The sequence below is a fragment of the Sapajus apella genome, unplaced genomic scaffold (genome assembly GCF_009761245.1).
Source record: "Sapajus apella isolate SASKATOON/1434 unplaced genomic scaffold, GSC_monkey_1.0 scaffold59, whole genome shotgun sequence".
In the NCBI taxonomy this organism is placed as follows: domain Eukaryota; kingdom Metazoa; phylum Chordata; class Mammalia; order Primates; family Cebidae; genus Sapajus; species Sapajus apella.
This window is the reverse complement of record NW_022436999.1, coordinates 2,048,509-2,062,211: the sequence shown is the minus strand read 5'-3', so window position 1 is coordinate 2,062,211 and position 13,703 is coordinate 2,048,509. Positions and strand designations below refer to the sequence as shown.

The 13,703-nt window shown below is 36.3% G+C and overlaps 1 protein-coding gene across 8 annotated transcripts in view; it reads left to right on the top strand.

Annotated features, from left to right (window-relative positions):
- Positions 1–5,732, top strand: part of PCNX1 (pecanex 1) — a 206,688-nt gene extending 200,956 nt beyond the window's left edge. For 6 of the 8 annotated variants that reach the window (XM_032245735.1, XM_032245729.1, XM_032245732.1 and 3 more), the window contains one exon: positions 150–5,732. In XM_032245735.1, the coding sequence (XP_032101626.1) occupies positions 150–290 (141 nt within the window). In that variant the 3' untranslated portion in view covers positions 291–5,732. The remainder of the gene's footprint in view (positions 1–149) is intronic. The other 2 variants (XM_032245731.1, XM_032245736.1) reach the window with 1 other exon arrangement.
- The last annotated feature ends 7,971 nt before the right edge of the window (positions 5,733–13,703 follow it).

Below are 13,703 nucleotides of genomic sequence, written 5' to 3'. Positions count from 1 at the left end.
GCCTCACTCGGATGCATGGTTGTAGCTGATTTATACATACGTATAATTTTCAGACAAAATTGTTACTTCTAATCCTGGGTGGGGATAAGAGTTTGTGAGTATATTCCAGGTCTCCAGCACTAACTTCTTGTTTTATTCTGAATCATTAGGTGATTCACCGATGGGTGCCTTGCAGCAGAGATCCAGGTACTAGATCCCACATTGACAAGGCAGTGCTTCTGGTCCAGATTGATGATAAATATGTGACTGTAATTGAAACTGGGGTACTAGAACTTGGGGCTGAAGTGTGAGCCAATGTTTTATAAAGACGTTTCATTTTCCCTCTCAATTCCAAGACACTGGAAAAAGAGAGGAGCAAGAAGATGCCTGCAGGTATCACATCAGTCCTGTATGGGAGAGACTGAAAGCAGAATGAGCTTGGTTAAGCGCCTCTCCTTTGCCCTTCACCCTGACTCCTGTCACTGTCTCCATCCCCAAATAAAGCTGAAATATTTTTTTAAGTTAGCTGCCAAGAAAACATTTTGCATGAAAGATAAAGTTCTGTTAAAATACATCCTTAAAAAAAGTCTTTCCTATGCATTGCCTATGCTTTAAATCAACAAACTCTTCATTTCTAAACTATGATCTCATATTTTTCTAATTTCTTTGCCAAAAATAATTACCATGTTTTGTCATAGAACATGAAATTCATTTACCTTGATTTTTAAAAACAGACCAGTGTAGAAATGTTCTGTTTGACTTATAGCAGTGTAAAAGTTTAATGTACAGTGAAAGAGACGATGAACAGACATAGATTTATCTTATTCCTTGAGCGCTAAAAACTTTAATGAAAAAAAAAACTGCACTAATTTTTTTACAGCAATGCACTAAAGTCTGAGATTTCTCAGAACATTTATTTATATATAAAAATAAAGTACCATTATTTAAATTGCCTTTGGGATTAACCCCTTCTCTTATAAACATAGGTAGCAGGAACTGTGCTGCTAATTTTTCTGTTAGTAGTCTGTACTTCATGTCAGGATATTGGATGCTTTCTTTAAAATGAATATGTAATCTCAAGATATACATAGCTTCATCATTGACATTTCCCAGAGCCAATAGTCAGCGGATCAGTCATGTGAACACCACTGCCAGCTCCTGTGTCCACATCTCAGAGGAGCCCATGCTCTCTGCTTCTCTCCAGCAGGGCAAGCTCTGCTGGGCTGGGCTCGATTCTGGGAAGAAAATGTGTTTCTTTAAGAAGAAGGTGAAGGTCCAGGAATTTAAAGAAAGGATCAGTTGCCTTTTATTTATTTTATGAGTTTCTAGCTCTTGAAGTTATTCACAAGCAGTTTAGTTAATCAAGTAAAATTTTTTCAAATAAAAATATCCAAATGGTGCAGTTATTATTATATCTCTCTTTAATAATTTTGCTTTTTATTTTTCCCCTCTTCTTTTTCTATTACTTGAATTTTATTTCCTGTAATTTATAGTGTGTAGCTGTAAATTGAAATATTTATAACTGTGAAGTTGACTTAATTCATATGTTGTCTCATAACTTAAATTTTATTGGTTTTTTTAAAAAAAATGTATATTCAGGGAAATATATTACTCATATTTACAATTGGGCGATATAGGAATTTCAATTTAGATTTAATTTGCAACTTTTAGCATTTTTTAAATTCTTAAGAAAATTTTCCCTTTTGTTGTGAAACTCCAAAGAAAATTGTACATCTCCTCTGAGCATTTAGGAGCAGCCATCTTTGTACCCCTTGTGAATAGAACATTGAAAGAAACAGGTAAAAGTAATTTTAATAATGCATTTTGTTTAATCCAGTACATTCGAAGTATTACTATTTCATCATGTGTCACTAGCCATATTTCAAGTACTCAATAGCTACATGTACCTAGTGGCTACTGTATTAGACAGTACAGATTTAAAGTATCTTTTATCGAGGTGACAAAAGAGAGAAGCTGTTTTTCCTACTAATTCTGATGTAGATCTCACGTTATAGCATAACATTACAGTAGAAGGAATGAAAACTAAGAAAGTAAATAGTGAACATACCAATCTTACTATATTTCCACTTTGAAACCTATTTATTTTTCCTTTTTCTAATTTTAAACTTCCGTGGTCATTCAGAACCTACTGTGCCTTGTGTTGACATTTACATAGACTTCACACTTTACAAATTTACTGTTTAAAAATACATGTCAAATGATTTACTGAACCTTTATATAAAGGTACCCTTTCTAAATTGACCATTTAAAAAATGTCTTTTTCTGATACTGTCATTATATTCTGCATTTGCCTCATTTTGGCAGATCTACAGTATGCCATTAAAGTTTAGTGTTTTTGGTTTTGGAGGGTTTTTTTTTGAAACTGAATTTATAATCGATTTCTCTATGTACATATATTTTTAAAATCTTCTCAAAGTAACTATGTTCCCTTCTGCTTGTTCCCTTTCTGAAGTGAATATGATCTTTTCATGGTCATTGCCTAGATAAGAGATAAGTAGAGCCTTTTCAGTCTTAGGCGGAAGGTAATTCATTTTCCCATACACAAAAAAAAAAAATCTGACCTTCACATGATTTAATCAGAAGGGCTGGAATTTTTTTGATTTCTAGCCCCTGCTCCAAAAAAATTTTTAACGCATCACATACTCTGAAAAGTCAGATTTCAAATGCAAGACTAGATTTTATATGGAACATATATGTTGGGTTTTGATTTTGGGTAGCAATTGATATGTATTTTTCTCAAAAAAAGTTGAATTTTGTTAACATATAATTCTTTAGTGAGTTTATAAATTAGGAACCCTGAGAGAAGCCCTGTTGTTTTTCTTAAGAGTCTAAAACTGACAGTCTTTTAAAAATCATAATACTTTTCTAGTAATTGCATCAGGGGAAATGGTGATAATTGAAGAAACATTCATTTCTTAAGAATAATTTGATCTAAATTATATGGAAATATAATACTTGCATTAACTTAATTGATCATAAATTTTTGTTCCTGCCTCACCTGTCACCCCTCCTCCGAGAACCATGAATGACTTGTTTAGATTCTCTGCTTAACGTTTTTCAGTTATGTACAAGACTTCAGCCTACATTAATGTCTTTAGTTTATAAATTGCCAATGCTTCGATTTCCATAATTTGAAAGTAAAAAGATATAATTAAAACACTAGCTTTTTTATTCATTTCCTTTTTATAACGCATGATTGAAATCTTTCAGTTTTTTCTTGTTTAATTCTTCCCCACCCCGACCCCCACTTATAAGAGAAAGATATCATAGAATGAGTTATAAATTGTTGACTTTTTTTCCTTTTTTTCTTTCATTCAGTGTCAAAAAACATTCTGTAGCTCCTAACTAAGCTTTTGGTTAATCTTCCAACTTATACCTTGGTGTGAACTCTCTTTTTACACCATTTTCAACACTGGATAAAACTTTAATGTTGACTTTTTTGCTAAAGAACTTTAATTTTTCTAAGAATCTAGATTAACATAAGATGATGATGTTTAGGGAACTTGGAAGAGTAAGTGGTGAGGCTGTATGTATATTTTTTAAGAGATTGCCTTTTAGGAAATTAGTGAACAAACTTAACCAGTGTTCTGCCTTCTTTGACTTTGTTACTGGAGGATGATAATCTAATTCTATTAGATTTGAAGTATTTTGGAAAATATTTCAAGTATATCTGAAATACTTCTAATTTTTGAAACAGAAGTAGTCAGACAATATTTGTATCCTAAGTGAGATGGAAGATTACTCTGTGTACTAAATGTCAGGCAATGAAAATAGAAGTTTTTGTGTAGGAAACCCAGTAAGAAGATGTGTTTCTCTTTCTGAATTAGTTTATTTTTCCATCACATACCAAAATTCACAACTCAGCCTCATATTTTTCAGCAGGGGCAGCTTAGCCTTGATAAATTCATCCGTGCTTCTGAGCATCATCCTTCTGCCTCTGCTTAGCAGCTCTGCGTTTGGTGAATTGCTGTTGTGAGTCATTCATCCAGCACTAGGCCTTTTAAGCTGAAGATTCACCCATTGTCTAGAATTGTCCTTTTCTTATAGCTAGCTTTGAAGCATCTTTCCTCCTAAATAAATATATAACTTGAGAAAAAGGTGATAATGATTTTGTCAGAATGCTTTAACTTTATATGTACTAGCTACTTAAACATAAACTGCTGTCCAGATTGCTAATTTCTTTTATTTTTTTTTTAATTAATTTTTCATGAATATGGACAAAGCCTTTTCTGGGGTGTGTGTTTGTTTTTTAAGTCCTCATTCATTCATAATCTTTTTTTGTGTAAGGTAATCATATAATGTTACTTTGGACACAGACCCAGTTAATTTTTTCATTTGATAGAGGGTACATTGTTCAGATAAGGTATAAAATGTCCCTTTTTATTCTAGAGGCTTTTCCTTTAATTCCAAGATTAGTGGAGAGAATAATGTCAGTCAAGGTAAGATGGCACATGGAACTTGCTAACAGACTTAGGACATTCTGTTTCATTCTTACATGGATATTGTTTTATTGGTGTTGAGAAAGAAGAAAAATTAGATACTACCATGCATTGGGGCAGCATAATTTTAATATTACATTGACTATAGCTTTTTAAAAATAAGTATTAAAAAGCCTTTTCTTAATTTATTTTTTTTTAATTTGGTTAATATGCATCCAGGCTGTCTTATTTTTACTTGTTAAATGTCTAGGAAGAATTGTGATTGGAAAGGAATTAATTATTATAATAAATCTGGTAGGATATGAGTGGAGTAAGTTTGCTTGAAACAAAAGTATATTTTCTACTTTGAATCACCTCACCAGAGTCATCTGTCAAGAATTGTGTATGAAAACAATTTCTCTTTATTGCCTACAAACCACATACTCTTTCTGGATTAAGATAAATAACTTATGTTTGTGAGTTGAACTTCATTATCTGCCATTTTGTGGAATCAACCTCACATTCTTTGGTGGAACTGGAACTGATTGTCACCACAAGCTTATATGAGAACTCTGTTCTAAGACTTATACCTATTATATAGGGTTATACCTTCTTTCTTATGCCTCAGTGCTATACCTGACAATTTATAATTCGGTGGAGCCAAGCTAGAAGGAACAAAGGTCATCTAACACTGTGATGGAGATGAATTCCTGGGTATTACCTGCACAAGGAGGTGGTGCCCCGGAATTCACAACAGAGTAGTAATAGAGCATAGGATGGCTGCTCCAGATGACTCTTGGGTTTGGTGTACTTGTGATTGAACAATATTTTTTATATATGAAGCTTGATTCTACAACCAAAATAATAGAAGTTTTTTGGGGGAGGGGATCATGTCTGCTTATGCTTTTTAAAAGCTTATAGTTTAAGTAAAAGTAAATTGTAAAAACTGATTAACCCTATACAAGTCTGGCAATGAGCTCTGCATGAGGAAATGGAAGGAGGAATATTTAACTTGATTCTTGGAAAGTGGGCGTAAGAAGGAAAATGGGTTTTCCTTTTCTGATCATGGGCTCTGGAAAGTATTCATGGCCTTTACCAGCATTCAGCATAAACCAGAGATAAGGACATATGTACTTACGTGTGTCTGTGAGTGTGTGTGTGTGTGTGTCTGAGTGTTATTCTGAACAGCTTGTAAATATTGTAGTTGTTTAAAATGGAAAATAAAGGCTGAGTTTTTTTGGCAAATACATTGCATCAAAAATACAGTATTGACAGTGGATAAACACTGAGGAAATAAATTTTTTTTTCATTTTGCCTTCTGTCCATTTTTTGTCAAATTGAGAAAAATTAGAGTACAGTATATTCAGTTCTGTATGGCATGTTCTTAAAACATGTACTTGGTTCTGAAATCATTTTAAATAAGCTTTGGCCTGTAAACATCCTTCAACTTAAAACAGATCAAAAGCATACATCATACTTCATGTTCAAAGATGGTCTCTTTCACACTTTGCTTAGTGGAAGGGTTGTAGTTTGTATCTTCTGAATTGATCTGGATATTACACATTAACAATATTAGATGGCACATGTAGGATGATAAAAATGTATGTGTTCAATCACACACTAAATTACAGCACAGAAAATGGAAAGAACATTTGGATTATGGTCATCAAAATCAGGCGGGCACAAACTTGTTTGGTATATTTAGTGTGTACTAACCCAGTGATTTTACATATAATACTTACAATACAAGCTGATTTGCAATGAGAATAGACGTATTCTTGATTAAATCACTTATAATCCTTTAATGCATCATTTTAACTATTACTTAGTAAGAACCAGAACCAGCAGGATACAGATTATATACCTTTTGCATCAGAGTTCAAATAGTTTGCTATCTTTCTTCTGGGGTCACAGTGGCATTAAAACACATCTTCAAAGAAAGAAATTCCCTGGATGAGTTGCATTTATCTTAGAGCCAGAGATTCAAAGGGTCGTTGACTTGAAATTTAGGTCCCATAAAACTTCTTCCTTTTTCTTTTTTTTTTTTTTTTTCTTCTTTTTAAATCCAGATCCTGCACCACTTTATTCTTAAAATGCAGTTTATGTAAGATTTTTTTCCTCCTAAAGGATCCAAAATGTTTTGCTGAGCTGTAGCCAATGAATCTTGCCATGTTATGTGTACTTTCCCCTGGGGTAGGGTGGAAAGCAACACTTTGTTAAGTAAGGGCATGACAGAATGGTGGCTTCCTGGGTATTTAATCAGCACTTACATGAAATATTTATTCTCAGCCTGGGCAATAGACACCCCGTCCCTACAGAAACATTTAAAAATTAGCCGAGCATGGTGGTGTGTGCCTGTATTCCCAGCTACTTGGGAGGCTGAGGTGGGAAGATCACTCTACCAGGAGGTGGAGGAGGTTCGGTGAGCTGAGATTGCACCACTGCGCTCCATCCTGGGTGACAAACTGAGACCCTGTCTTAGAAAAAATTATTCTTCCTCCTTCATATGTGGTTATCAAAGGCAACTAAATAGAATTAAACTTCACCCTTTGGAAAATGTAATTTAATTCAAGAGGATCCCTAGGTTGCTTTGCAATTTCTCAAGCATTAACAGCAAGTGGCTGGAGATGGATCTACCTTGTCTGTGAAACTTTAAAGAGGCCATTCAGTTTCAGTGCCCAGTGAACCATGCCAAAAGGGAAAAGTCGTCTTTCAGTCCGAGTTTCCTTTTTACTTCTGAGAGCACTGTTTATGGTTACAGAAGAAACTGGCCCATGTAAAAATACTCCAGATCTCTGTCCTCATCTTAAAGCAAATATTCTTGACCTGTCTTTATCATATAAAGTCAACATTCCAGGATAGCGCTGAACTTAACCAGATACCCAGTAGTGCCTCTATGTGTTTGTAATACAGTTGACCCTTGAACAATGCAGGGGTGAGGGGTGCCAACAGCCCACACAGTTGAAAATCTGCATGTAACTTTTGACTCCTCCAAATCAAGTCATGTGAACAATGGAATTTAGAGGAAAGATGCTTTATTTCAGTGAACAGTTTGTAAAACTGGGGAGATGCAGTGTTTGGTGTAAAGTGGAGGTACGTTTCAAGAACAAAGGGAAGATTGGGGTTTTGTTTGTTTGTTTGTTTTTGAGACAGTCTTGCACTGTCACCCAGGCTGTAGCTCCGTGGTGCAATCTTGGCTCACTGCAATCTCTGTCTCCTGGGTTCAAGCAATTCTTCTGCCTCAGCTTCCCAAGTAGCTGGCACTACATGGTGTGCCACCATGCCCAGCTAATTTTTTTTATTTTTAGTATAGACAGGGTTTCACCGTGTTGGCCAGGATGGTCTTGGTCTCCTGACCTCATGATCCGCCCACCTGGGCCTCCCAAAGTGAAGTCTGGGGTTTTATAGCAAAAGTTCCTGCCCAAGCTTCCCAATCAGTTCCTTTTATGCAAATGAAGGATTGAAACTTGCTTAGTTCTGATTGGTGAATACAGTGGAGCCGTGTTTGGTTGGCACAGCTGAGCTCTGATAGTTCCAAAGATAAAAAGCTATGGATTTTCAGGGAACTCAAGAGTTTGTGTGTGATTCCAGTCAGCAAATGGCTGCTTGGCTCCATTTTAAATTCAGGGCCAGTTAGCCACTTGGGATTCATCTTGAAGAACTGGCTCTTTCAGATTCATATTTTTCACACTAATAGCCTACTGTTGATTGGAACTCTTAACAATAAACAGTTGATTGATTGTATGTTATATGCATTATATATCGTATTCTTACAATAATGTAAGCTAGAGAAAAGAATATGTTATGAAGGAAATACATTTGCTGTGCTTTAAGTGGAAGTGGACCATCATAAAAGTCATCATCACCTTCACACTGAATAGGCTGAGGAAGAGGAAGAGTTGGTCTTAACTGTCTCAAGGATGGCAGAGACAAGAAAATTCACATATAAATTGACCCATGCAATTTTTTAAAGGGTCAGCTGTACTGTTAATCAATGTACTCAATAATGCACCACACACCACTTCTCAGTTGTATACCAACTGATAATACAATATTCCACAAGTGTCTCAGTGGTAACCCTACCAGGCAGTACAAATGTCTAAGGTGCACCTTTGTATAGAGAAAAATTTGTCTAGCTTGTAAATTGAGATACCCCTTTTGTACATTCCACTGTGAAACAGCATTTATTTAAGCAGTGAATTCTATAATGTTAATTAGGTTGTTTACAGTTTCAATAAAGCAAAAACTTAAAGTTGCTGGAACAGGAAATCGGCTCACTACAAAATGAAACTGAGCTTTCAGGATTGGGTTATTCATGTTACTCCAGTTCTGTGTATCTGTAATTTTTCCTCAACTCCACTCTGTTTTATGTACTGGCTTCCTTTTCAGGTAAGAGACAGTTCCCTGTAGTTCTGGGCTGCATTCCACATACATCCTCATCCAGAAGGAGAAAAACTACTTCCTATTACCTTTCTTGAAAGGAAAAACTTCTCTGAAGCCACAGCGTGTTTCTTCTTTCATCTCATTGATAACATTTGACATATACAAGATTCTCAGCGTTTTCCTATGCCCTGGTTTTCTAAACCAATCACTGGCAAGAGAAATAGACCTGCCATGATTGGCTCTGACAAATCACGCAGGTTTACTGCTGGTTTTGCACAATTATTACAAATGTAATACAGTTAATTAAAGGGAAGATGACACGTTAGAATCATGAAAATAATTTTGACCTCCTTGGTTATCTAAGACAGTCTTGAACCCTCCCAGAGGGTTGTAAACTGTGCTGTGAGAGTCACTGTTTACAAGAATATGTTCATCTCATTTTCGTTTTCAAATTTACTGATGTAAAGTGACTCAGCATTTCTGTAACAGCTGTAGATATGTCACCCTTTTCATTCCTGATACTGGTTATTTTTGCCTTCTCTTGCCTTTTCAAATAACCAGTTTTTGGTTATGTTGATTGTTTTTTTGTTTTGTTTCACTTTATTCATTTTTGCATTTATATTTATTCGTTCTGTTTTCTTATTTAGTTATTTTTCTAGCTTCTTGAGATGGACACTCAGTTCTTTGGTTTTCAGCCTTTGTTCTTTTCTATTTATACATTTTAAGGTTATAAATTTCTCTTTAAGCATTGGCTTTAGCTGTGTTAGACAAGTTTTGATATATCTTTTTTTAAAGACAATCAGTTCAACTATTATTTTTCATTATGAATTCTTTGACCCATGGGTAACTAGACCCATGTTAGTTTCCAAATATTGGGTGATCTTCCAGATATTGTTTTCTAGTTATTACTTAACTGTAGTCAGAGAAACTGTATGATATTAATTCTTTGGAACTTGTTAGCCTTCTTTGTGGCTCCATATATTGTCCATTTCAGTAAATGTTGCAATTGGCAATTGAGGAAAAAAATGCATATTTTGCAGTGATAGCCTTCTATATTATTTATATATAATAATGCAAGGATAGCCTTCTATATTATTTATATATACATATATATATATCTCCAGTTTTGTTATTCAGATTCTATATATTATAGACTTTTAAGTGTATATAATTATAGACTTTTAAGTCTATAATATACAGTACATTTATGTCTATAATATTAAAGTACATTTGTTACTAATCAATTTATGATTTATATATTTGAGGCTATTTTATTAGATACATATAAATTTGAAGGATTTTTTTATAGATTGTCCCCTTTAATATGAAACGCCCTGTTCTTCTCTAGTAATACTTCTTGCCCTGAAGTTACTTTATCTGATGTTAGTATAGCTGTATCAGATTTATATAGTATACATTTGTCATTTTACTTTCAACTTTTGTATGCTTTATATGTAAGGTATACTCTTATAAACCACCATATATTAGGATTTTTAATCTTGTTGACAATCTTTTTTTTTCCCCCTCAGCTCACTGCAACCTCCGCCTCCCAGGTTCAAGCGATTCTCCTGACTCAGCCTCCTGAGTAGCTGGGATTACAGGTGCGCACCACCACACCCAGCTAATTTTTGTATTTTTGGTAGAGATGGGGTTTCACCATGTTGGCCAGGCTGGTCTCAAACTCCTGACCTCAGGTGCTCTGCCCATGTCAGCCTCCCAAAATGCTGGGATTACAGGTGTCAGCCACCATGCCCTGCCTTTTCTTTCCATTGTTATTTATTCCTTTACCTTTGTGGTTTCATTGGAATTATATTTCTTCTACCTGCAGAACTCCCTTTACCATTTCTTGGCCTGCTAATGACAAATTCCTTGTGTTTTTCTTTTTCTTACAGTGAAAATGTCTTTGTTTTCATTTTTGAAGGTTTTTGTGAGATACAGAGATTTGGCTTGGCAATTATTTTCTTTCTGCCATTCAGAGGAATCATTCCATTGTCTTCTGCCTTTCATCGTTTTTTTAGTCTTGTTGTTCTTTTAAGGGCAATGTATTTTTAATCCTCCAATTATTTTTGTGTTTGATTTTTAATAGCTTTCCATATAGTGCCTGTGTGTAGTTTTCTTTGTATTGTCTTGCCAAAGTGTTTTTTATTATCTCTTAAATCCTGGTCATTATCTCTTCAAATATTCCTTCTGCCATATTATTTTCTCTCCTCCTCTCACACCACAGTTATACACATATATTAAACCTTTTTATTATGTCCCTTATGTTCTTTTTTGACTTTTCTATCTTTAGTCTCTCCATATTTAAATATTATATGTATCTTCCAGTTTTTATTTTTCTTTCATTATCTATATTTAATATTCTGCTAAACTAATCTATTGAGTTCTTCATTTTAATTTGTGTATTTTTCAGTTCCAGAATTTGCATTTGATTCTTTAATATATTTTCAGTTACCTGCTGGTATTGTTTGCTATTTAATTTATTAAACATATTAACTACAGTTAAAGCTTTTATATGATAATTCCAACATCTGGGTCTCCTGTGATTCTGTTTCTGTTGTCTTTTTTTTTTTTCCTCTTGGTTCTCTGTTTTGTCTTTTGTTTGCCTATTTATTTCTGATTGAATGCAAGATACTGTATATAAAAATCTGTACATAATTGAGGCTCTAGATGTTATAATCTTCAAGGTCATCTACTTTTTCTTTTGGTAAATAAGGTAGGAAATCAGGGAATGAGCTGTTTGGAAGATGGACTTCAGCCTTCTGAGAACTGATCGGTTTCACCTTTACTCCTAGGGCATAGCCCTTTAGATATCCAAACTTAAAGACTGGCTTTCATCTTTGGTGGGCCCTAAACACCAGCCTTATGAGAGTCCAAAAGCACTGCTCAGTTTCTCAACTAATGCTTTCTTTCTTTTTTTTTTTTTTTGAGACAGAGTTTGCTCTTGTTGCCCCGGCTGGAGTGCAATGGCACAATCTCAGCTCACTGCAACCTCTGCCTCCCAGGTTCAAGAAATTCTCCTGCCTCAGCTTCCCAAGTAGCTGGGATTACAGGCACACACCACCATGCCCAGCTAATTTTTGTATTTTTAGTAGAGACGGGATTTCACCATATTGGCTAGGCTGGTCTCAAACTCCTGACCTCAGGTCATTTACCCACCTCGGCCTCCCGCAGTGCTAGGATTACAAGCGTGAGCCACTGCACCCAGCCTTCAACCACTGCTTTCAAAGTGGCAGATGTGGCACTGAAACCATCCCCAAGAAAACTATCAAACTGATTAAGGGAGAAAATAAAGTTCCACTAGATTTGCAGCACAATGAGCAGTGATCATTAAGCCAGCTTGCCCTTTGGCCCACTTCCTTGTAGCTGGTCACTGTTTGCTACCCCAGGATAATGTAGGCCTTGTCACAAGACTTTGTTCTATAGATAAAATTCAAGAGTTTCTCCTTTAGATTTTGCATACCAACGAAACCAACAACACTAGCTGGTCTGAAGGGCCCAGTAAGAAGCTGACTCATGGAAGAACAGTTTCCACATTCTCTCTTCACCAGGACCAATCAACAACTCCAATTCTCCAGCCTGTCGTCCTCCACCACCTCCTTAAAGATCCTTTGCCCAGAACCCCTTGAGGGAACAGATTTTCGACTTGAGAATTCCCCTCACCCTCCCCACCCCCGTTTTCTCATTCAGCGGCCTTGCGATTATTAAATGCCAGTGCTGCTGCAGACCCCATTGTCAGTGTAGTGTTTATCTATTGTCACCGGGGGGGACATACAAACCTAGCAGTCCTGTTACAACACCAAATGCCAATCCTCTCTCTGGGCTTCCCTTCTCTCTGGGGTCTTGGCCCCTAAAGTCTTAGTTACTGTGGTAACACTCCAATGCCTTCAAGAATATTTTTATACTTTGTACAGCTTTCCTCATTATCTCTGATTCAAGGTTTGATCTGAAACAAGCTAACCTCTTGTCAATTCTTAATGTCAATTGGCATCCTCACCCATCTATTACAGTATCTTGTTACTTAAGCTTTGACTTTGCCTACCTGCTATATGCTTTCATTTCAGGTTCAGCAATGCCTTGGTTGCTAGCTAGCCTATGATTGTATCCAGCCACTATTGGAGGGTTAGGGGTAGTGAGAGGAGTGTACAGGGTTTTGTGGTACAAACCAGTCCACTTGAAAACTAGGAGCTGAGGGAAAACAAGATCAGTGGCCTCAGTGGGCGTGGCAGCCATCTGACGTTTGTGACCCATCCAACCCAAGATGTATCATAGAGGTAAGCCAGACACCTCAGGTAAAGCAGCAATGTCTAGACCAGTGACACATACGCAGGATCTGACCAACATTTTGTATTCCTGCAGGCTCTGGTTACATGACAGAGTCACAATACCTGTGACTTCGAAATCAGTGTTTTTCGTTACAACACAGTGAGTTATCCTGTTCTCCTTTCTAGGCAGAGACTTTCCTGGCCTAAGGTCCTAATGACTCTCCTCCATTTCAGACCTGCCCCCTGGGGTGTCACAGCTGCAGTAATAGCGGAGACAGGGCTTAGCCAATGCAGGGTGCTTTTCCAGCCCTGAGCTTAACCTTTCCATTCATTCCAAATGAAACAAAGTCTCCATAGGTAACCCAAGGACTGAAATAGGCTTCAGGTAAGAAGTGAGTGAATTTTGTGTTGTTCCTGAGCTTGGTGGGATGAGTCTTTGGAAAAGTTAAATGGCTTAACTACTGTAAACCACCCAGTCCAGGCATATGATTCATTTTGTGTGACCTTAGACTTTTTCTTGGTAGATTGGGGGCCAAAAAATAGGAAGCAAAAAATAGCTTCATGGCCGGGCGCAGTGGCTCACGCCTGTAATCCCAGCACTTTGGGAGGCCGAGGCGGGTGGATCACGAGGTCAAGAGAT